The following is a 23,358-nucleotide window of genomic DNA, read 5'->3' on the forward strand; positions in this document are numbered from 1 at the left end:
CTTCCAGCTACTGTTCTGACGCTGTCGTTGAAGCGTGGTGTCATCGATCATCAGGCTCTGGCGACATGGGCTGCGGACTCGTCACGACGTCTTCTCGGGTTACACTTTCTTCCTCGTCCCCTTCACCAAAAGACGGCCGAGTCCGATTGGGCATACTCGTCGCCTTCCGCTCGCTGTGTGATTGCAGTTGCTCCGCCATCCGTATTTGTTCCTTCGACTGCTCGCTCTCGTCTTCTTCCTTGGCAAAAGGATCGTCTGAGTCGACCGCGGCCTTGACTTCCTTCGAGGGCTCGGCACCAGGCGCTTCCATAGGAGGTTGCTCGCTCGGCCGTGTGTCAGCGGCAAAGACATCCTTTTGCGCCTCATCGAACCAGCCTCCGCTTTCCCAATGCCCGGGCTGGTAGAGGTTATTTCGTCGGGATTCCTCATCGACGACACCTTTCATGATCTCGCCTAGACGGGTAACAGATATAGGCTTCAGGATCCAGCCGTCGAAGCCTGCGTCGATGTAAATCTGTCGATCCTTCTCGATCAGAGAAGCAGAGACTGCAATAATGGGTACACGGCCGTTGAGCGAAGCTCGCGTGGAGAGGAGGTGAGTAGGATGTGACTTTTCGAAGGAACGGATCATCTTGGCTGAAGTCAGGCCATCCACAATGGGCATCTGCGAAGAGGGTCAGCACCACAGTTCTCGCGCACTTGGACCGGTTGACTTGAGTGCTCACCTGCATGTCCATAAGGATGATATCGAAGAACCCGCTCCTTTCACCATAGACACTCGCGCAGTCCTCTCCATTGACCGTCAACACCACCTCATGGCTGAGCTTCTCCAGCCGCTTCTGAATGATCCTACTGTTCACCGGATCGTCTTCGGCGACAAGGGCACGCATGCATTCCGTCGACATCTCTTCAGTGACAGAGGTGGAGGTTGGGGTGTTAGGGACCTCTTGCAGAGAAGGACCACCGGTGTCTGATGCAGCAGCTGATGCAGCACCCATGGCAGAGTGCTCCGACATCTCTGCGCCAGGTGATAGAGTCTGATCGTCGTGCATCCTGATCGGTTTTATTGGCGTCCGTTGGTCAGTGACCGCTGATTCTCCAGACTTTGGGAGAGGCTTCAGAGTCTCGCTGCGCGACAACTCGGCACTCTGAGGTCTGCTCTTCACTGGGCTGCCTGTCATCATTGTTGAAGCGAATGTATGCCTCTTGTCCAGTTTCGGCCGGGTGGGCGCTTCGCCAGGAGATCCGCGAGGGTGCGATGATTTGAGACTACCCGCACGTGCGACGGAGCTGTCCTGCCTACCTTCTACCATGTGCGGCTCCTGAATCGCATCGATCAGCCGTTCGGCCTCGCTTCTACCGCTGTGAACAGAAGAGACGCTGTTCTTGCTGTGTTCAGACTTCATGCTCCCGATGCTCTTGAGACTGTTCATGCTCCCGCCGCTGTTCTTTCGGGACATCTGGGGCGACTGCTGCCGACTCTGCGACGCTCGTTTTTGTGCGCTTCCACGCTCGATCAGTGTGACTTCACCTTCCTGAATTTGTGAGCCTGGCGTGGTAGGCCCAGCACTCTGCACTGCGCTCAGGCCGTCGTCTGCGAGCGGAGTGACCGAGCCTTGTGAAGAGCCAGCCTCAATTGCCATCTGCTTGGGCTCCGTGTCCGGCAGGTCGAATGGAAACTGGATCACGAATCTTGAACCCTTGCCCTCCTCGGACTTCAATCGCAGCTGGCCATTCATGTTCCGTACGATGCGAGCAACGAGCGCGAGGCCAAGCCCAAGTGTGCGTTCTTCACCCTTCTTCTGGGGTTCTGGTAGCTCCTTCTGCTGCGTCGGAGCAATCGCGTCTCCAATGTAAGATTCACCTTCGCTCTCGACCTGCTCCAGCTCCCGGAAAAGCTGATCCAGCTTCTGGGAGCTCATGCCGACCCCAGTGTCAGAGACGCTGACTTCGAGTTCGCATTTGGTCTCCTCGCGAGAAGTGAGACACATCTCCACGGTGACGCCTCCTTGCGAGGTGTTCTGGATGGCGTTTGCTGTGACGTTGGAGATGGCCTGCCTCACTCGTCGCTGATCTCCGATGACCGAAGTCGGAAGTCCTGGTCTGCCAATGACCTCGTATTCAATGTTCTTCCGTTTTGCATCGCCCTTGTACGGATCAGTGGCCTCGGCCAGCGTGGCCATGAGGTCGAACACCTCGTCCTTCACCAGCTCGCCACCTTCCTCCGTCTTTGTCAGGTCGAGAAGGTCGTTGATCACGTATATCAGCGACTTGGAGGCCGAGTGTGACTTGGAAAGATTGTCCCTCGTCTCCTGGTCGAGCGCACCCTCAAGCGCAATTTCGAGGTAATTGATGATTGCATTGAGTGGCGTTCGCACTTCATGCGCAGAGTTGGCAAGCAGCAAGCGAGTTAGTTGGCTGTTTTGTAGCGCAGCCTCTTTCTGCCGCCAGACTTCGATGAACTTGCCGTAAACCAGACATAGCACAGCTGCCGTTTCGATCTCCTCCTCGGTCCACTCACGACACTTGCCGACGACAGTCTCACTCCATGTCCGAAAACTTTTTCGCGGTTCCAAATAGCCTTCCGTGCCTTCTTTGATGAACTTCTCATAGGGATTGCCAGCCCATTTGACCTCCTTCATCTGGCCTTTTCGGAAGAACACAATGAAGTCCTGACCACGAGCAGAGAGCGGCACAAGCAATAGTCCAGCGATGACCTTGAAGCCAGGCTGATACCGTAGGTCGGGAAAGTCTCCCTTGATGTCCTGCGAAGTCATAACGCTCGTGATGCTTCGCATTCGCAGGTACTCCAGCATTGCAAGTGCCTCCTGACTCTGCTCGATGTGCCCAAGCATCTTGGTCTCGTCACGAATGCACAGTAGACCAAAGTCTGCATTGAAAAGCTTGAGTAGATCTTCGGACGATGCAATGATGTAGCCTGATGGATTGCTTTCGGACGGGACAGTATTGATGAGCTTCCTCGCTTGCAGCCGGCTGGCGTATGAGAGACGCTCGATGTTTCTAGAAGCTGAGTCGCCCACCAGTCGACACATCTTGCGTATGGGAAAGGACACTCGCATGCCCTTTGAGCCGTATGAGTGACATGCTATAAGGCCCCAGAGCTCGTCAAAGGCATTGATGCTGATCGACATCGACGATCGAACGGCCATATTCGCGAGGTATTTCAGGTGGATGGGCGACATAGCACGAAGGTACGAATGCGACAGGTCCAGTGGCGTCTCGAGATCTTCCACCGTTCTACAGACCAGCCGTGCCGTGTCGAGGTCTCGGTCGTACAACATTCGGACTTTGTTGAGCTTGTACAGGTCTCGTGCTTGCTTTGGAATGTCGCTGGCAGGAAAGTTGAGGCCCTTGTACAAGTCCTTTGTCGCCCTTGGATCGACCAACTCCGTAACGACACGGCCATTCCAGGCATGGTCGAATTGATACACCATCACTCGATGGAACCCGGTCAGTTCCTTGACTACGCCGACCAACACTTTCAAAAACTTCTCCAGATTTGGTGCGGCGGCGAGCTGCTCTTGTACTTGTGACATGATGTTGAAGACCTCCATTGCGGCAGCTTCACCTTTACGTTTTCGCGCGCTGCGAAGGACGCGTAGGGGTTTGCTGTTGTTCTGAGTACTGTCTTGATATTCTTCGTCCGTCGGATTACTACCGAGGGTGTCTTCAGGTAGTTCAGGGGTTCTGCTCTCCTCTTGTGGCACCAGAGGATTGACAGGATCATCTTCAAGCTCAAATTCGCAGATGATCAAGTTGGGGTGGCTGTCATTGATATGCATTGCACACCATAATTTTTGGTTCTTGCGCTGTGGAGTTCGGATAGCCATGGTGAAGACTTCCGGACCATTGGTGACAACGTCGGCATCTTCATCTCGAATGAAGTCCACATGGTCGAGTAAGTTGTCCGTCTGTTCTTCTGAAAGGATGTCCGTGAAGCTGTCGAGTGCAAACAGCTGCTTCGGGGTATAGCCGATCATTCGCTTTGAGTTCTCACTCACGACACGGACCACGAACTTGTTATCAGACTGCTCTTCTAGAGCAAGAAGTAGACCAAAGCCTTGTATGGCGCCAGGTATGTGGATCGGTTCGTCCTCACATCGTTGCAGCGTCTCGCCATCTCGCCCGGTGATGACAGCATGTCCACCTTCTGTGACCACGTGTTTGAATCGCGCGGTGAGCAGACCGCCAAAGTCCTCGCTCTTCGTACTCATGGTCGAGGGCGCACGAGAAGAAGGTGGCATATCACTAGGTGGCCCAGATTTGTTCCCGCGCTCGCTAGCCACGCTCCCAGAGTCGCCAATCACGTCATTGATGTAGGCCGTTTGCTTCGCGGCGTCCGAGTCTGCACTAGATATGCCAGTCGACGCTTCAGATACCCGCCGATTGCTTTCAAGCTCATGTGGCGTCTTCTCTTGACTGGCACGCCGCCTAGGAGGGGCACGTTGTGAGGAAGGATCAGTCGCTGTCACTGACTGCCGTCGCGCACGCGCAGAGCCAAAGTAGCCGCCGTCAGATCGATCGGTCCGCGCAGACGGCGTCGGGGTTGGGTCTACCGAAACCACGCTTCGGATGGGATAGACTCGGTCTGCGGCTGCCGGGCTCAACTGGCCATCAAATGCCGTGGGCGACCGTGGCTGCTCGGTAAAGTTGACGTGGTACTGCTCGTCCGCCGGGAGCTGTGGGCGGTTTGTACGAAAGCCTCCCCGCGACTGTTGTGTTGGAGGCGCATCTTGGTCCTCTCCTGCTTGTCCCGACGAGCCACCTCCACCAGCTGCCATGTCCCTTCTTTCTGGCTCAGACCCCATGTTCACCCTCTTGCCGCCGGCCGCAGCAGCGGCGTGCGGTGCTGCTGCTGCGTCCGTATGATAGAAGCAAAGGTAGTCTCTACCACCCTAGCCGGTCGTCTGTATGGTCGCCACATCGAGTTCCATCAGATCGCGTGTATGTGGAATGTAGCAATTGCTGCAGCGTCTTCGGTGCCTTATCGTACGCTCAGTAGCGTCTCGTCGTCCGCCAGTCCAACAACGTCTTCTCGTCGACGTCGCGCATCCACCAAGGTCGCGACAAGTGCAGGAGGTCGCAGGCGGTGGCCCGCTGGAGAGTGTGAGGATGTGGATAGTGTCTAGCCTCCAACCTTAACACCTGCCCGAATCAATCTCGGAAGCCAATCTTGGGAATCACAATCTAGAAAATGCTGCACCAACACCGACTGTGGCGGTCGAGGAGTTGCCGCAGCAGACCCAGTTCCCGGGACAGGCTCAAAGGAAAAGCAAGCCGCAAGCCGCAAGCGCATGAGCCTCCTCCCGGGTCGTCCACAAGGAGCCGTCAACGTCTCATCAGCGTCCTCCGCACACGGAAAGGAAAGTATATGACGAGCACAACATCGGCCCTGTCAATATCATAATGTTCTTCGTACGGCTACTACAACTACAACGACCATCCCCATACACCCGCGACAATGGTCACAGCACGGCGGTGTCACGAAAACCTGTTTCCGGCGATTCGACCAACTCTGCGACTCGCTATACCGCTATCCCCCATGAAACTCCGCTCCACCCCCTCACGGGCCCCCTTGACCCCCTATGCTGTCAGTGGAGAGATCCCAAATCTCCAATATCTCATTTATCTGCTGGACATTCAATGTTGTTGGTTTCTCGTGATCGAAGACGCAAGCATCATCGTGACCTCATCAGACGCAAGGGGGTCAACTACATGTACCGTAGACTGGCAGCAAGACCCCCTATCGCAAGCCGTCAAACCTTTCTTGCCAACCAGGTGGTCGTGCCTGTCGAAGTTCACTTGGCGAAGATGTTCGTGTCACCAATGCCATCAGAACACCTTATCAACCACCAGAAATCCGACGTGAAGTCGAAAGACACGCGATTTAAAGGTGTGGCGCACGCGATGCGGCTCAGAATAAGGTTTATCAACCACGTGACTGTCAACCTTAACATGTATACATCCACTTCACATTTCACGCATACCTGCCTCGAGCAGACCACAGCCACTAAAAGAGCCCAAAACTCACGACAAGCGTCTTTTCGGTCTACCCACAACCGCTACGACCCGCCTTGCCCCCTCTCCCTAGCCTCACGCAACCAGTCCTCACGCCTTCAGCATGTCCTGGTGCGGGCCAACTGCTTCCCCTCCTCCCCAGCAGTCCACATCATCCGCAAAACCCGCACGTGTGCAACAAATGGAATGGAAATCCGAACCACGAAAACACCACTAAACGCCTTCCCAGCTGCGCTTCCTCTGAACTCCCAGGAACCAACGACCTCTCTATCCGCAAGGCCTCCTCTCGCGTGTTGTCCAAAAATGTAGGTATCCAATGACCAGTCTTAGGCTCTGAGGGTGCTCCAAAAGTGTTGGCGACATGGCCGCGCATTGGAAGATGGTAATGACATGGTAAAGATGGGCTGATGATGTTGTGCTGGCTTGAACGCTCCGCTTCCCAATGATAAAGATGTGGTGTATGTAGATGGCATGGCGGATTCGGGTTGGGCTTAATTGCCCTTTCGCGCCTTTTCGGCCGCTCTGGCCTCTCGCGCGGCCTTGACGAGCGGCGTCAGGTGGGAGAGCGGATCGGCTCTGTCCATGAATGGATGCTAGAATGTTGAGTCAGCATATGCTCTCCATGTCTCCTGGCTTCGGGTAGTACTCACACTCAACAAATCATAAGCACTTGCTCTCTTCTCCGGGTCCACCTTCAATGCCAGGCCCAACCACTCCCTGAACATCGGCGTCAAAGTGTGCTCGTCCTTGATCTTCGGTGTGCCGTTCGTGGCGATCAAGTAAAGGGCCCGTAGCGGAGACTCCGTCAGATATGGTGGCTCGCCTTCAATCATCTCGATGGCCATGATGCCCAAACTCCAGATGTCCACCTTCCGTCCGTACTCCTTACGTGTCACGACTTCCGGTGCCATCCAGTAGGGCGTCCCCACCATGGTAGTGCGCTTCATTGCGCCCTCGTTGATCTGCGCGCAGAAGCCAAAATCGGTGAGTTTGATTGCTCCCTCCATGCTGAGAAGGATGTTGTCTGATTTGATGTCGCGATGAATGACGCCGCGGGAGTGTAAGAATTGCAGTCCGTTGAGCGTTTCACGGCACACAGCCGCAATTTGGCCTTCGGACATCATGTTGAACGTCACAACATCCGTCAAGCTGCCACCTTCCATGTACTCCATCACAACCCACAGGTCGCCCTTCACTAAAAAGCTGTCCATGAAGTTGACGACGTTCTTGTTCGTGCTATCCTTCATGACTAGGATCTCGTTGATGATGAGGTCCTTCTTCGGCTGCTGCTCGAGGTTCATCTGCTTGATGGCGACACACTTGTTCGTGCCGACCTCAAACGCCGTGTAGACTCCACCAGATGCGCCTTGGCCAATCTTAATAAGCTGCCGGTATTTCTTGGTGGGGTCACCGTGGCTGACAATGCTCTGCAGTCTGGAGACGACTTCAGCATTTGAGATGGACTGCCTGGTTCGTTGTCTTGGCCTAGGCGCAGGCAAGCCCTTCCCGTCAGCCGCTGAAGGCTGGAGCTGAGAGGGCTGCTGCTGCCCAGTGTGGTGTCTTTGCGACTGCGATCTGTCCAGCGAGGTCTTCTTCAGGGCTTGCTGAGCAGCCCTCATCGCCTGCTCTTGCTGGTGTTGATAGTGTTGGGGAGAGTTTGAGGACTGTTGAGAATAGCCGCCAGCCTGGGCAGTGTTCGAACGGCTACGAGTCTGTGGTTGTTGGCCACTGGGCATGTCATTCGCAACCGACTGCCCGTATGCAGCTTGGGGGCTGCCATAGTGATCCTGTTGCGCATTTGGAGGAGGTGGTGCAGCTCGTTGTGGAGGAGGTACCGCACTGCCTGTCGGAGGCTTTGGCGCTGGTCTCAATGGGAGGAGGTTTCCGTTGGCTTGTGGGGACATCGGAGACTTGAGGCCCAGTCCCTGCGCTTGGACGGGCTGAGAATATTGACCATACTGTCCGCCGGGTACTGGAGGCGGAGCTCGTGGATTTTCGAAGCTTTCGCCTTCATTTTTCGGGAATCGAGGACTTGCCGGAGGACTCATCATCTGCTGTCCGTACCCGGACGGCGTAAGTACGTTCGGCGACATGCCGGCTTGCGGCGTAAGCTGTACTGGGCTTTCGTTGGGGTGAGCATTGTCGAATTTGTGATATGTCCAGTCATTGCTGTCCGTCTCGTTATTCTCGTTGAAGAAGGTGACCACGTCGATGATGGCGCGAGGATTCTGCTTCTGCTCTTGCTCTGTGATACCATTGGCTGCGAGCGTCTGCTGCCACTCCGGTGGGAGCCCCTAGAGATTTGTGTTGTCAGCAAAAACAATGCTATGTACTCCCTTCCGCCCTCTTCCGAGTAACACCCTGCTAAACGCAAGATGTTGGGGAAAATATGATTGAGTAACCTACCGTAAATTCTCCAGTTTCCTGATCATAGCCCACGTGCGTCACGTGCACGGGATTTTCCGGCGCAGATATCGCAGGTCTCTTCGGTGTTCCAACAAGATTGTTCATGAAGCTCGAGAAACCACTCTTCTTTTTCGAAAGCTTCGACTCTTTAGCTTCATCGCTCAGTCGCTGCCGTGGACTCCTTGCGCCCAGCTCGCCCCGCGGCGACGTTATGTCGTCCATCCTCCTGCCAGCCGCCGCCAGGCTCTGCGAGAGACCGACCTCGGGGTTGGCTAGCGTAACAGTACTACTGCCGCTCCTTGCGTGCTGGGGCTGCGTCGGCCGTGTAGCAGTAATATCGGAGTGCTGCGTTAGCAATTGCGGTGGTGGTGCTCGAGTTGGAGGAGGCTGCTGTGACTCGTAGGAATAGGTGATAGCGTCTAGATTCGAGATGATAGCCGCAGAGTCGAAGCGCTGTCCCAGTAAATCGGTTGGTATCTTCCCAGTAGCGGCCACTTGTGACTCTTGTGGGATACGCGCTGTCGCCGCGCTGGCGATATTCTGGTAGTTTCGTGAAACCGCGGCAGAGTTGTTGGCCCAGGCGGCGCCGTCGAGCGAAGTCTGCGAGTTGGAGGGTAGTGTCGGACTACGGTGGTGAGCTGACTGCTTTGCCGAATTGGACCTCGAGCGAGTCGAGACGGGGAGGGAGGGCGAGCGGTGTCGAGTGTAGGGCTCGGTGGGGACTCTCTTTGTGAGCTTGTTGCGGTGCTGGCTGCTATCGCCGTGCGGGCTTTGCATTGTTACTGTCGCTTAACCATTCCGGATCATCATACTGCATGCCGTGATAACTGTGCTTGAGTTGGTGGACGCGCCACGTCGGGTTCGGCGCGACGCTTGAGGGCGTAGTTGGACACTGGGTGGTGGTGGAAGCTTGCAATCGCGCTGCTGCTCGACGGGCGGAAGTGGGCAGCTTCGGCAATGCGCTAGTCTGCGAGCTAGCCAACTTTGCTGGGTAATATTGAGAAAGACGCCGTCAAACATTTCCCGTGCTTCCGTCCTTACAGATAACCCTCCATCCCCGAAGTAAGGTGTGCTGTTTCTTCGGATCTGTCACCGACGTCTTCAGCGCCTCCGCAAAGCCATTGTTCCACCGTGCTGTTTGACGTCTCGATTCTGAAGCAAGGATGCGAGCAAAAGCGCTTGCTGCCGCTTCGCTTCCAAGATCTCACCTGGAACACGTGTGGCTGAGCGGACGATCGCACATGGCAGATCTACAACAAGCGTGTTTGTCAACGTGGCCATCATGCAGGCACGAGGTGATGCTTGTCCAGCTGAGTTCAATCCGTCTGGAAGCAGATCACTAGAAAGGAGCATGTTGGCGAGCCTGCGCCGCCTTGCGTGTCGCCGAATTGAAGTCGCATCTTGTTTCCCAAAGCCCTTGCAAAGGCAGTGGGCGGCTCCACATCCAAGCAGATTACCAGTCACTTCGGCCGCCGGCAGCGCTGTAACTCGGTGGCTTGCTGGTGGAGGGATCAGACACCTCTTCGAAGTGGACGAATGTCTGCCGCGGGTTCTCCAAGATGCGAAAGGTTTCGCATGCATTTCAGTGTCATGGGGTGCATTGGCCACGGCATCGTGGAAGCAAGTGGTCAATTTCGAAGCTGAAACTCTTGTCACCCATCGCATTGCGCGTGTGCTTGACAAGGCTTCTGCTGCCATCCAGAAACACTCCACTGACAGTCGCCAGCGACCTAGGTCGTGGTATAGACCTCACCAGTTGCAGGCTGCCGTGAGGAGCGAGGGACTATATGCGATGGCTGCTCAACATCTCGAGCAGATTGTAACACGGAGACCTCAGACTGAATCTGTGGGATCATGAGGTGAGGTCTGATGAGGCTCATATGTGCCTGGGTCGCGACTTCCAATCTCAAATCCACCATTGAATGCGGCAGGCACGCGAGGCCAATATCGTATCCAGCTCTCCTGGAGCGCACCAAGGCGGATATTATCATGCTGATATTGGCCTTTGGCGCGTTGAAGCAACGGCAGGTATTTCCTACAAGATCTCTATAACCATAGTCTTTCCTCTACGTATATACCCCTCCCCATGCGAATCGCTAAGTATACCACATTTCTTCCTTGATCTTGTCACGACATCTCCAACATGTTCCTCCTCGACTCTCTCGACTCACACTTCCTATACTCATCACTCTCCATCGCCCTCACATACTTCGCAACCTGTCCAGGATGGATCACACTCATCGTCACGACCGCTGCGAACATCAACGCTGCATCGCAGACATAGATGAACACCTCGTGCGTCATGATGTACCCATCTTCGCCCTGCACATACTCCACCACTCTAATGATCGATCGGATGAAGATGAGTGCGCTGACAATGTACAGACTGATCATATGCTTCGTCCAAGGTCGTTCGCGAGCCAGCTGTGTCTGCGCCTTGCCCATCTTGACGTGGAAGATGGTCGCCGCTCCGATGAAGAGGCCGAAGAATATGATCTGTGCAAACAAGCCGACGATGACGATGATATTTCCGATATCGACGGTGCTGGGCGTGTCGCTGCTGAGTAACGAGCCTCCTGAGGACTGGATGCCAAAAGCGATGATGTCTCCAGTCACGAAGATCTGTCCAGGAAACGTCAGTCACAAGTCGTAGGCACGGCTCTTCTGTTCTCCTTAGAGAGAAATATTCACCTTCGTCAACCACTTCCTCCTGACGAACAACGCCCTCTCCCCATCAATCATCAACACAATCCTCCCCAGCTCCATGTAGATCGACGCGGCAAACAACGTCGGCGCAATAAGGATGAGCACCGCCTGCAACAGATACGGGGCCAAGCTATAGGGACCGGGCGCTTCCGTTGACGAAACGATTCGAAATACGTATCCGATTGCTTCGAGTCCGCAGCCGATGACGAACGGGATCATGAACCATGTGCGAACGCGGATCATCTGGAAGAGGTGCAGGCCGGTTGCGAGGGCGAAGAGGGCGACGAAGGTGACCGCTGCTGGGAGGGAGGGGTGGAAGCGGTAGTATTCGAAGGAGTCGGTGGGGGAGGCTCGAGGAGGAAGATGAGGGTTCATGGTGGCGGTTGTGCGTTTGAGAACTTGTTTGTCTCACGGAGAAGAGAGGGATTGATCAACGGATTGGAAATTTCGTCTGTTATTGAGTTGATGAGAGGATAGTTGCGAGTGTCTCGGGACGATTTTTGAGGAGGATGGCAATGAGAGTGAAGAGGGAGAAATTTTTATATATCTACCTGTATTACACTGCCTACTCTATGTGACCATATTCATCGTGAAAGCCCGCACTGTTGACGGCGGCTCCTTCGCTGAAGCCCGAACAGCTTTGACCACATTTCCAGCGGCCGTCTGCCTTGTCAATGCTGATCCAATCAGGTTGCAGCGCACACCGGTCCGTCCGTCTTCAGCTCGCGTTCTAAAGGATGTCGAGCATCGACTTCGAGCAGAGACTATTTTGGATGCTCGAGGAGCAGCAGCAATGCTTGTGTCAACTCGGAGAAGCTGCCACGCAATCAGCTCTGTAGCTATTCTACAAGCACTTGTCCTTGTTGACGTCCACAGCTTCGAGGCAGCGAGCTGGGCAGGTTCGGGCTAGATCTAGGGTACAGTGGTGGTGCAGCAGGAGATCTCACTTCGGGCTTCTTCGTCTCTACCACACCAGAAATATCGACAGAGGGTCTTTCGGGGCCGACAATAAATCTAGTCAAACGTGACCTTCTTCCCTTGGAACGCAACAGGTGCCTCCCTCTTCTCCTTCGCCTTCTTCGCTGCCTCCCAACTGGGATGCATGGGTCTCTCTTGCGCAACATCCTGCTTCTTCTCGATAGGTCGTGCATTCGCTCTGCCGTTCCCTTGCCCTCCTCTGGCGTAGTCAGGACTGGCCCTTCGCGCTCTTCCTCCCTGACCACCATGTCCGCGACGCTCGTTGCGATTCACAGCACCACGTTTGGCATCCCAGCCAGTGTTGCGATCCTGTCTCTGGAGATGCTTCGCCTTGGCGCCAAACTTCTGCTCCCAGATTTGTTGTCGTGCTCGCTGGCCACGGCGATTCCTTTTCGGAGCGACATCGACGTCTTCGATGTCCGACCCCGAGCCAGAAATGTAGCCACCCATGGTCAAAGACGGCACAAATGCGGATGCCTTGGTGGGAACAGCTTTTGATGGCTCAGGGGAGGATGATCGATCTGGCTCGTCCTCGGATAGAGATAGATCTGCCGCGACATTGTACTTGCTCGGCTGTAATTTTTTGGATTGGGGCTTTACACCTTCGTTGGCAAGTTGCCGTTCGAGCTCGGCGACATCCATGTCCTCGCCGCCATCGTTATCGGACGAAGCAGCCAAGCGCTCATCGTAAGCGTCGAACCCATCTTCCGACTCACTCTCGCCGTCTGGTCCCTCCGTTTCAGCAGGCGAGCGGGCCTCCTTGCGAGTAGATGTGGCCTGTCGATCGGCCGCCTTGCCACTCGGACCAGAATCATCCTTTGGAAAGCCGTTGGCTCGAATGCGCTTCCTTTTGGTAGTTGCCCCGTCTTCATCGTGAATTCCAAGAGCACGACGGACGTCTGACACTGCGGCTTTCAAGGCCGTCTGTACTGGATTCGAGTTGCATAGACGAGCACTGACGTTGAGAGTGGCCGTATCGGGTGGCAGCTTCGCAGGATCTTTGACCTCCGATGGTAAGTCTTGATGCTCTGCGACAGCTTTGCTCTTACACAAGGTCTTGTGAAAGTGGTGCGTAGCGAGCGTATCAATATCAAGCGTCTGCCCATCGTTAGAGCTTGTGCATGTAATAGAGCTGACAGCCGGTGGGAAATTAGCTCCGTACCTTGAGAGCTGCCACTTCAGCATCGATGCGATCTACATCCTTCTCCTTCAATTTGGACACAGCGTCTTTTCTGCGCCGGCTGAGCTTCTGTCGCTCAAAACCCTTTGCGACTTTGAAAGCATGCCGCAACTTCGCCACGTTCGACTTCAGCTTTATCTGGACCCGTCTCTTCTTTACGGAGATGTTCGGCGCTGGGTCATCTTCGCCGTCGTCGTTGCGTTTCCGCTTAGGCATGGTCGTATGTCGTTGATGGATGCGAATGCAAGAGCCTGACGTCGGTTTTGCAGGACAAATTTGGGTTTGGCGTTGAGTGCACGGACGCAGCAACAGGCTCGCACCTTACACTTCAGCTCTTCGATCTTCTATTTGATGGCGGAAGTAGGCCTTAATACGCGGTATATAAGGCTGTCGATCGCTGTCGGTGTCGGCGACAACGAGGGAGCTGAAACAAAATTGGACCAGTGGTCAATCACCCAAGAATCCTGGTGCCTCACGACCTTGCAAAGTCAGTGTGGCTGTGGCCGGAAGCAAAAGTTCTCCGTGAGAGTGAAAGCTCCTGAAAGTCATGAAGACTGCCACAGAACCATATGAGTACCATGGAGAACGAAACGAAACTCGAGCGACCTGCTGAACCGTTCAAGTAACAGAGACTGCGGTAAAAAGCAAAGGCAAAGCCAGTTCGTGCTGAACCAGGCGCAAGGCAGATCTCCCAACACCGCCGGCTTCAGCGATTCGATATCGGGCCTCTTCGTTTAGAGTATCCATCAACACAATGTCACAACTTGGTTCGAAGAAGAGTCGAAGAGGATGCCTGCGATGCAAGCAACGAAGAGTGAGTGGCTTCCCGGGTCCCCATCTCCAGCTTTAAAACAAAGGACTATCGCCGACGTCGCAACTCATGCGTTTCAATTCCGGAAGGTGCATGAATGGTCCCTTCAGTCGGCGGTCGAGCCGAATCGGAGGTTTGTCATTGAGCCTGTTCTCACGCTCGACGAGAGCTGCGCCGCCAGTGCACCGAATGTTCATGCGATTTGCGGAACGTTCGGCGGCCGAGACGAAGTCCAGGAGAGAACACACCGCTGTTTGTTCTGAATCGTCTCGATCAGGTCACTGACGCACGTCTTCAGGTCAAATGCGATGAGCTGGCTCCCTGTGCTAACTGCATGCGGCGGAACGAAGAATGCAGTCTTCTCGAGCCATCGCCTTCAAGAAGCGAAGCCGCAAGCGAGCCTGGTCTGCCATGTAACCGTGAGGAGTGGACCGAAGATCTCGAACTCATGTACTATTACGGTACAAGCGCCAGTATGTTCTGGCGGGGTGTGAAGGACGACGCTCACTACGTATGGGGCGAGTACATACCCCAACAAGCGGTCAAGCACCCTTTTCTGATGCACGGAATCCTCGCCGCTACCGCAATGCATATGTCACATCAACAAGGTCATAGGGCAGCACACTATCTCCGACTGAGCGACAAGCACCAGACCGTCGCTCTGGGTGTTTACAGGTCAGTCTTTGTCTTCGAGAAGTGTGCATAAGGGCCTCGACACTGACTGCGGAACATCTTCGACCTTAGATCAGTCCTGGCAACCGACATCAACTCTGAAAACGCCGATGCTCTCTTCGCTCTCGCCTCGCTTATATCTGTCTCCGCGATGGCCAGAGCATGTATAGAGGCTGAAGCAGCAGACCCTCCGGGCACCATGAACATGGAGAGTGTTACTGAGTTCTTCGTAAGTACTCTCGAGATCTCCAAGTCTGGCACCCAATGGCTGGCCCCTTCTCCGTCATCATGAGCAGTCTTAGGTCGTCGTGCCGTGTGATGATTTGGAGATTGCTCATCATGACCGGCGAGAGGGTAGCAGACATTGAGCTATGTTGGAGACCAGTCCTCCACGAACGAAACATCTCGCCAGCTCATCAACTGCTCGCTACTCTGCTCAGCTACCTGCGCCGTGCTTGGAGACGTCTGAGACGCCTGCTGACGACAACATCTGTAGTTCCTCACCCGCGGCGTCCGCGACGTCATCTCAGTAACCCACGAGCACATCCAACGCGGTCCCATGGTCGCCCTCTTCGACATCCAACGCATGCCCGAAGGTGTCAAAGTCACTCTTCCTCCCTCAGTCGGCGACCAATTCGTCGCAATCGACGAAATGCTGCACTCATGGGGCCTCGACCCGGACGCCCTGGCGACGTGCGAGACGGCTCTCAAGAACTTACAACAGGTCTACCAAACCATCGTCTACTACGCACCCACCCAAATCATCGAAAACGCGACTGTCTGGATCTGGCCCATCCAGGTCCCTTCCCCGTTCGTGCGGCTGGTGCAAGCCTGCTGTCAGCCCGCCCTCGTCATCTTCGCGCATTTCGCGGCTATAGCGGCGGCGGTGCGGATGGCGTGGTACAACCAGAACTGGAGCGTGTACGCGATTAATGGCGTCAGCGTCGCATTAGACGAGAGCATGAAACACTGGGTTGACTGGCCGAGGGCGCAGGCGAAGGATTTGATGGCGGTGCTGGGGGTGAGGCAGCCTGGTGCTGATCACAAGAGGGCCGGCGCTATTTAGGGCGTGACCCTTCTCGAGCATAGGTAAGCCGTGTTCGTGGCTATGAAGGTTCTGGTATGAGCATACAAGGCTCACGAAGAACTCGCAGCGGCCGTCTGCAAGCAATTCTAGGAGTCATCCAACGTGGTATTCCTCATCCTCCATCCCCCTACCATCCCATTCAACTTCAGCGCGCCGAGCAGGGAATCCAACCGCATCATTTCACATGTTCAGCTCGAGAAGAGGCTTGGGCGCAGGTCCTGCTCTGCTCGGCTGAAGAAGGGGCCTCTCCAGCTTACGATCAATGAGACGCACTTGGTGGTGAAATCTGGGCAGGAAATCTCGCCTTTCGACCTTGGAGAAGCGGCGGAGCTAGACATATGTTGCTACGTGAGCAAGGGGGGATGGAGGATCAAGTAGCTGCTAGGTTCAAGGGGTGGTTATTGAAGCGGCGACGGCTGTGGAAGGCGTTCGAGAACAGTTCAATGGATCTACGGAGTAGTGACGTTACTGCTCTAGTCCGGACTCGCGTCGCAGTCGAGCGACATGTATTCAGCAGTCCATCATCAGAACCAAAGAAAAGCGACACCTCCACACACCACACATATCCTCACCCCTCCTCATTCTCAGCCTCCAAATCCCTCCACCCCGCCAAAAACTCCAACCTCGCATCCACCTCCCCCATCCCATGCTTCTCCGCCATATCCCGAATCCAATTCCCATTCCCGCTCTCAATCATCGCATCATCATCCCCCGACCAAATCCCCGGCACATCCCGCGGAAACCCCTTCCCCGCCCGCTGCTCCAGCAACACCAGCTCCGCGAACTCCGTGCGCATCGACGTGCACATGAGCGCCGCGATGACGGCGGCTTCGGCGTAGCCGTGCACGACCATTTTGGCGATGAAGGTTTCCGTGTCATCGTCTTCGGGCTTTTGGGTGGTGGTGGGGAGGATGGACTGGCTTGCGGGGTTTGTGGCGGTGGGAGGGGATGAAGGGGGGTTGAGGGGGTCGGAGGGGAGGTTCTCGGAGGAAGGGTCGGAGGACGGGTCGGAGTCGGGTGGGAGCGGGAAGGTGAGGTCGGGCATTTGGGTCTCGGCGTTGAGGATGTCTTGGGTTTCGAGGGCGTGGTGGCGTTGGCCGGAGACGCGAGGTTGGAAGTCTGCGAGATCGTCTGGGTCGGAGCTTGAGGAGTCTGAAGATATGTATTTCGCAGGATGTCGTTGTCTGGGGTGTGTTGGTTCCGACGACTCTCTTTCCTGAGTTGCTTGAGCTCGCTGAGCAGGTTGTGATTGTGCTGGGGGAGACGATGAATCCCAGCCGCCTTCCGGCATGGGAAGGGAGAGATCGAGTTGTTCATCATCCTCATCTTCCATATCATATTCGTCGGCCTGCGGGGACGGCCGCATACAGGGTTTTCCGTCCATGAGGTGGTAAGTATCCCGGTCAGCAAGGCGCCCAGCTCCTGGTGGCGAAGACGTTGGTATATCCTCTCCGTCCTTCTGCTCGTCGGCATTCAGATGTGCATGGAATGTCGGCAACTGAGGGTATATTGGTTCATTAGTCCGTCTTGGTGAGCTGGATGTCCACGTCCTGGTATCGCGAGGCTCTAGAGAAGGGTAAACCACTTGAGTCTCGAACTGAGAGGCGTCCGCTTGAATCGTGCCGTTGCGCTGCGACCGCTCCGGTGACTCCGGCCAGCGAATCATATCATTCATAGCATCCTCAATCTGAGCGTCCGATGACAGAGGCAGCTCGCCAACATTGTCCTCCTCTCCAAGCTCAGACGCGAATCGCCTCCTCTTCGCCGGCCGATCCACCTCGCCGCCCACTGGCATAGTCTGTTGTTGTTGTGGAAGCTCTGCAGCGTCGTTTGCTGGTGCCTTGGCACGCGGTGACAGAAGGTCGCGCAGGTAGTTGGCAAAGTTCTCCTGAGCTTCATCGACCTGCACGTCGTCCTCGTCTGGGGGAAGATCAGAAGCTCGTGGAACTTTCGCTCTGTGCTCGGCTTGCTGGCTCGCGAGATTGGCTTCCGTCAGGGCGCTCGGTTCAACTGCAGCGTTTGTGCGGGCGTCCGTGTCGTCGGGAGTGTGCAGTATGCCTTCCGCTTCGAGGTTTGCTGGCGCTTCATCCTCGTTCGCCGCTGCTACATCTTCATCCTCCTGCTCTCCCGACTCACGTCGCAATTGCTGCTCTGCCTCGCGGTTAAAATCTGACGTTGGTAGTCTGGACTGGGGTCGGCTATATATGGCAGGCGGTGGATCTGCGCGATCAAGAGCCTCTTCAATCAACTGTGCCTGGACACCTCTGTTGAGATCGGACGTCAGGAGAGCCTCTTCATCACCTCGCAGTATCGCCGAGTGGGATCCATCCTTTACAGCTTGGTTCTCTGCAATGTCCTCCATATCGATAATCTCACCGACCTCTGCCGGCGCAGCAGTTCCCAAATCCGCCCCTTGTTGTGGCATGTTCTGCTCGCGCCCTTCGTCTGGCTGCGGAGAAATCCTCTGTTTCTTCGGCGCAACATGTATTGAAGCCGGCGGGCCTTTGCGCTTCTGGCGACTTTCGGCACGCACCTCTTCCACCGCAACAACCTTATCCTCACTCTCCGACGAACTAGAGTCACTCTCATCCTCCGGCTGCAGCTCCAATCCTGCTTCTCTCTGTCGCTGGAGGTATATCGGCCTCAACTTCTCGTGCCATATGCGCCGCCACTCCTCTGCCGAGTACTGGGGGTTTGTTTGAGCCCACGTGCTCCAAGCTTCTTCCTGTTGATCCTCGGCGATTCTCTCAATGTCGGAGCCCATGTCCAGCATCAACTCTTCCGGATCTATTGCACTGCTGGTTACCTCCCTTTCTTCAGTATCGTCCATACCAGCGTTACCCTCTGGCACTTCAGTGGGTTGAAGGTCCGTAGACCGTCGAGCTTCCACCTCGTCTTGCTGATCCGGCGCATCAGGTGGACTCGGAGGTGGATTGGCCGGCACCGTCAAATTGGCTCCAGCTGGAGCGTTGTCCATTAACCTCTTGATATATCGGTCGCGCCACGCTTGGAACGTATGTCGCGGGTTGACAGCTTCGAGCTGCTTGTAGATCTCGTTCCCTTTCACCTTCCCCCCCTGCGCTCTGCAATCTTCCACCCACTGCCATAGCACTCGATCATCTTCCGCCGAAAACTCTGTGCGCGTTCCCTTTCGAGTTAGGCCAGATCCAGCTGGGCGCACAGTGCCTACAGGTGCTCCAGCGGGATGCGCTGCAGGATCGGGGAGCTCGCCGTCCTTGAGGGCTTTGTCAACGAACTGGTAGGAGATGCTGCCAGGCGGACAGTCTTGCCGGTAGTGGTCCGCGATGACATGGTCGGCTTGCGCTTCGATCTGGACGACGCGCCCTCCATTCGCCTGGATCTTCTGCACGAACTGGGTGCGTTGCGGGACCTTGCGGAGGACGAAGAAGGCCAGTCCTTTGAAGAGGCCGCCGAGGGCGAGTGTCGCGTCTGTCGCGCTGTTGACCACTACCCGCGCGCTCGCCATCGTTGGTGGGTGTGGTGTGAACTGTCGAAGGACGATCTCGAAGGGTGGGGTGAACTCGAGGTTGAGATCGCGGCCGAAGTACGCGACACGCGCCTGTCCAATCATGTGAAGGGATCAGCTAATTGGCGCTCGCTGCCTTCCAACACTTCGCCCTTGAATTCACTTCTTGTAGGACTACCAACATCACGACAACATGCACCTCGAACCATGGGAGTGCTGCTCAAGATCGCCCTCGCGGTGGGTGTTCTCTCCTTCATCACCTTTGTAGCGCTCTTCGGCCAGCTGCCTGCTTTGCGCAAGACACCGATAGGATGGCTCCAACGTGTGCTCTGTCTACACATTCCAAACGGGATGCGAGCCATCGACCGGCATACCACTGGCGGTAGAATCACGATCAAGAGTAAGAGGCTGGGGCGCTACCTCTTCTACGAGAAGAACCCGATTGTTTTAGTAGGTACTCATCTCAACCGTTGCCATCCAACAAGATTAACGATTCATAGATCATCTTCCTTGCTCTCATGACCGGATCCGCCGTTCTCTTCCTTTGGAACGCTATCCCCGAACTCCCAACTCGTCTGATCGTGCCTATCCCCTTCCTGGTCTCTCAACCCTATCTGTTCACCTGGCTTTGCGTCCGGCACAATGACCACTACATCACTCCGTCCAACCACACAGACAGGTTACATGACTACCCCTACGACGACGCCTTGTTCTCAGCCAACAACATCTGCTCAACCTGCAACCTCACCAAGCCCGCTCGTTCGAAGCATTGTAGCCTGTGCGGAACCTGCGTGGCAATGTGCGACCACCATTGCCCATGGATCAACAACTGTGTCGGTCGAGGCAACTACCGGTACTTCCTCGCTTTACTCTTGTCTTTAGGAGTGATGGACCTGTACGGCGCGTACCTCAGCTACTGGCTCCTGCAGCCCTGGTTCAAGCTGCATCGGGGTGGCGGCTTCTTCACACAGCAGTACTGGGACGACACGTTTCAAGTCATGGTTATCGCGATCAACGCCGGCGGTCTGTCGATTGCAGGAGTTGGGATGCTTACTATTGCCACTGCTGCGCTGCCGTTCGGGTTGCTGGGATACCATTGCTATCTCATCTGGGCAGGCATGACGACGAATGAGTCGCAGAAGTGGGCGGATCTGCGGGAAGATATGGCGGATGGGTTTTGTTTCAAAGGCAGCCGAGAGGAGTTGCGGACGCATCAGCGGTTACGGAAGTACGGTCATGGCAGCGCTGGTCATGCCAACGGAGGCGGCAATCCGGCTCTGCATGCCTGGAGCGACGAAACGGAGGTACATATTCCTTGGCCGGTCAGCAGCGATCAAATCGTTGTAAGGACAATGGACGGCAGGCCGCCGAGGGGACAGGAGGCGTTGTGGAGGCAGGTCTGGAGCTTGAACGACGTTGAGAATCTCTATGATCTCGGAGGCTGGGACAACTTTGCCCATATGCTAAAGGGCAACTAGATCGGGTAGATATCATGCTCTATGCAAAACAGATTCCACGATGCGATATCGAATTCGAGTGGTTGTTTGACTCTCGCGACTCGGCTTCTTTTCGACCCGCTGACTAAGTTTTGAAAGGGTCCAGCCCTGCGGAATGACATGCATGTATTGCGATCTGTTCTGTATATTCCCATAATCAATTGCCCTTACCCTACGTACCCACGCCGCAGAAGATTAGTTCAGCTTCGCGCAATCTCCTACTATGAAGACTATTATGCGATAGCCTCCCAAACCCTCTCCACCCCAAGTCGCATCCATCCCCACCACCTCGACATAACAATGACAACCCACTCCCACCCCGCCTCCCCCACCTCATCCCCTTCCTCCCCAACCGCCTCCACGACCCACCGCGAGCTCAAAGGCGTCAAAGACCGCAACTGCCCCTTTTGCGGCCAAGCCTTCACTTCCTCCTCCCTCGGCCGCCATTTGGACTTATACATCAAATCCAAGAACCCCAAACCCCCGGATGGCGTGCACGATGTACATGAGATCCGGAGGATACGCGGCGGGATTACGCGACGGCAGCCGAGGGGGAGTGGGGGGAGGGATGTTGAGGAAGGGGCGGCGGGTAAGAGGGAGGGGAGTAGTGGTGCGACTGGGACGTTCACGAAGCGCGAGGAGGAGGATGTTGGTGAGGGGGCGAGGAAGAGGAGGCGGTTGAGTGAGGGGGGTGGGAAGGGGGTGATGGGGAGGGAGTATGTCAAGTCGCCTGTGGAGCGGGATCCGGGGATGCAGACGTGGTTTAATACGGCGAATTGGCAGGCGACTGGTGTGATCAATGATTTACCGGCTCGTGCGACTTCGAGGTCGAGGGGCGCGACCCCGCCGAGTGCTGTGGGAGGGCAGGCGGCGCGGATTTATGAGATGCGACGGGATGGGTCGGGCAATCGGATTGAGCGCCCCGAGCATGTGACGGAGGAGATGTGGAAGTTGCAGGAGACGGCTGAGGTGGGCAAGGCTGCTGAGATGGCTTTGAGAGAAGTGCTGGGGAGTTTGGAGGCAGCGAAGAAGAAGGCGGAGCCGAAGCAGTTGTATGAGGACTTTGACTTCTTCGCGCTGTCGTTTCCCGGGCTGTGTTTGGCTATCCTGCCGCCGCCTCCGGGCTTGTTTTCGACTACACCGTTCGCGGCGGCGCATACGTGGGCTTTGGCGCCGCCTTGGGAGAAGCAGTACGAGGCATTGAATCGCATGATGAACGAGCGCTTGGCCTGGCTGCGAAACGCTAAGGGGGAAGCTGTGCAAGACTCTGTGGCGTTTCGGTATGTGGTGCACATGCAAGGCGCGTGGGAGCACTGGCAGACGATGTCGGAAGCCGATCGTGCATCAGCCTGGTCGCTGGAGATGAGCAGGGCATTTGTGGGCGAAAAGGGAAAGAAGAACGACCTGCGCATGGAGCTAGAGCGGGAGCAGCAGAGAGTCAGGCATCTGGAGGCGGAGTATGAGCGGTTATCACGCTGTCAGCTGCCGAGAGAGTACCTGCTCCACCCACCCAACACGATGCCCGTCCCGCCAGAGACCATGAGAGCGATGCAAGGCGCGCGATCGAAAAGCGTCGCAGCAGAATGGGACTACGACGCCGAAGCCCTACTCGAAAAATGGAAAAGCGTCGTGAAATCCACCGCCCGCCCGCCCAAGCGCTCGGCCTCGGACGGTCCACCGCACACGCAACCTTACTACGTCGAGACCCAGCGAAATCCCATGAGAGGCGACATGGTGATGAACGGGTCCCTGTTCGGTATCGGGGGGCCTCTGCCGCGAGATCAGAGCGGCGCGTATCAGACGCCGCACGCGCCGGGGACGGCTGAGAGGTACGGGGAGGAGATGTCGCGCGTGGTGGATGAGGAGGGGGAGCAGGATGGGGAGGGAGCGGAGGAGGTTGATGGGGAGGGAGAGAGGCCGGGTTGGGCGAAGGGGACGAGGGCGTCGAGGAATGGACGGCGGCTTGATGCTGGGGGTACGAATGAGGGAGGGTGAGAGGGGAGTTGGAGGAAGTCAACATATGGTGGTGCAAACAGTAGACCCCATATTCAACGAGATGACGGCCATATATACTGCTTCTTGGAATATCCTGGCAAATAATGAAGGATATGGATGCCTACAACATCTCACGTTGCCGCTTCAGAACTGCTTGCGACCTTCCGAAAGCAGAGCGTGCCTCGGAAGTGGTCTTGGTGGTATTGAAGACCTATACCAAGAGATCTTAGCGACATCGGAGACCGATCTCTCTGTGTGGGTCATCCTAGCTCCAGGGCAGCAGAGGCTTGAAGCGCTTGTATTTGGTTGAGACCTAGGACTGACTCTGCATATCGTCACGGACTTGCGCAAGATAAGGCAAACGAAAGAACCGTCTCTTCCTCCCACGTTTGTCTGTAGCGATCTCTATTGACTGCCGCCGCAGTCGTTTGCGCGTCCACACACACAGTCAGATTGCTGACTCTTCCTTATCCGTACCGATGCGCTCCGCCACCTGAACCA

General features: G+C 55.9%; 8 protein-coding genes across 8 annotated transcripts; 3 read left to right on the top strand and 5 right to left on the bottom strand.

The window, feature by feature from the left end:
• Positions 1-40: 40 nt before the first annotated feature.
• LTR77_010341 (uncharacterized protein) lies at positions 41-4,829 on the bottom strand (the record flags this gene model as incomplete). Its single annotated transcript, XM_064807562.1, has 2 exons — positions 41-664; positions 726-4,829. 2 exons carry the CDS (start codon positions 4,827-4,829, stop codon positions 41-43), a joined length of 4,728 nt encoding a protein of 1,575 aa, XP_064654309.1.
• Positions 4,830-6,530: 1,701 nt separating this feature from the next.
• On the bottom strand, positions 6,531-9,222 carry STE20 (signal transducing kinase of the PAK; the record flags this gene model as incomplete). The annotated part of the gene is made up of 3 exons (XM_064807563.1): positions 6,531-6,632; positions 6,690-8,333; positions 8,446-9,222. The coding sequence occupies 3 exons, from the start codon at positions 9,220-9,222 to the stop codon at positions 6,531-6,533; spliced, it is 2,523 nt and encodes an 840-aa protein (XP_064654310.1).
• Positions 9,223-10,572: 1,350 nt separating this feature from the next.
• LTR77_010343 (uncharacterized protein) lies at positions 10,573-11,526 on the bottom strand (the record flags this gene model as incomplete). Its single annotated transcript, XM_064807564.1, has 2 exons — positions 10,573-11,067; positions 11,137-11,526. The coding sequence occupies 2 exons, from the start codon at positions 11,524-11,526 to the stop codon at positions 10,573-10,575; spliced, it is 885 nt and encodes a 294-aa protein (XP_064654311.1).
• Positions 11,527-12,165: 639 nt separating this feature from the next.
• LTR77_010344 (uncharacterized protein) lies at positions 12,166-13,525 on the bottom strand (the record flags this gene model as incomplete). Its single annotated transcript, XM_064807565.1, has 2 exons — positions 12,166-13,227; positions 13,292-13,525. The coding sequence occupies 2 exons, from the start codon at positions 13,523-13,525 to the stop codon at positions 12,166-12,168; spliced, it is 1,296 nt and encodes a 431-aa protein (XP_064654312.1).
• Positions 13,526-14,595: 1,070 nt separating this feature from the next.
• Positions 14,596-15,858, top strand: LTR77_010345 (uncharacterized protein; the record flags this gene model as incomplete). Its single annotated transcript, XM_064807566.1, has 3 exons — positions 14,596-14,795; positions 14,865-15,021; positions 15,289-15,858. The coding sequence occupies 3 exons, from the start codon at positions 14,596-14,598 to the stop codon at positions 15,856-15,858; spliced, it is 927 nt and encodes a 308-aa protein (XP_064654313.1).
• A 589-nt stretch (positions 15,859-16,447) lies between these two features.
• LTR77_010346 (uncharacterized protein) lies at positions 16,448-19,471 on the bottom strand (the record flags this gene model as incomplete). The annotated part of the gene is made up of 2 exons (XM_064807567.1): positions 16,448-18,666; positions 18,712-19,471. The coding sequence occupies 2 exons, from the start codon at positions 19,469-19,471 to the stop codon at positions 16,448-16,450; spliced, it is 2,979 nt and encodes a 992-aa protein (XP_064654314.1).
• Positions 19,472-19,573: 102 nt separating this feature from the next.
• On the top strand, positions 19,574-20,844 carry SWF1 (palmitoyltransferase swf1; the record flags this gene model as incomplete). Its single annotated transcript, XM_064807568.1, has 2 exons — positions 19,574-19,816; positions 19,867-20,844. The coding sequence occupies 2 exons, from the start codon at positions 19,574-19,576 to the stop codon at positions 20,842-20,844; spliced, it is 1,221 nt and encodes a 406-aa protein (XP_064654315.1).
• A 318-nt stretch (positions 20,845-21,162) lies between these two features.
• Positions 21,163-22,857, top strand: LTR77_010348 (uncharacterized protein; the record flags this gene model as incomplete). Its single annotated transcript, XM_064807569.1, has 1 exon — positions 21,163-22,857. One exon carries the CDS (start codon positions 21,163-21,165, stop codon positions 22,855-22,857), a length of 1,695 nt encoding a protein of 564 aa, XP_064654316.1.
• Positions 22,858-23,358: the final 501 nt, after the last annotated feature.

The sequence above is a fragment of the Saxophila tyrrhenica genome (assembly GCF_035928015.1).
Source record: "Saxophila tyrrhenica strain CCFEE 5935 chromosome Unknown scaffold_22, whole genome shotgun sequence".
Taxonomy (NCBI): domain Eukaryota; kingdom Fungi; phylum Ascomycota; class Dothideomycetes; order Mycosphaerellales; family Extremaceae; genus Saxophila; species Saxophila tyrrhenica.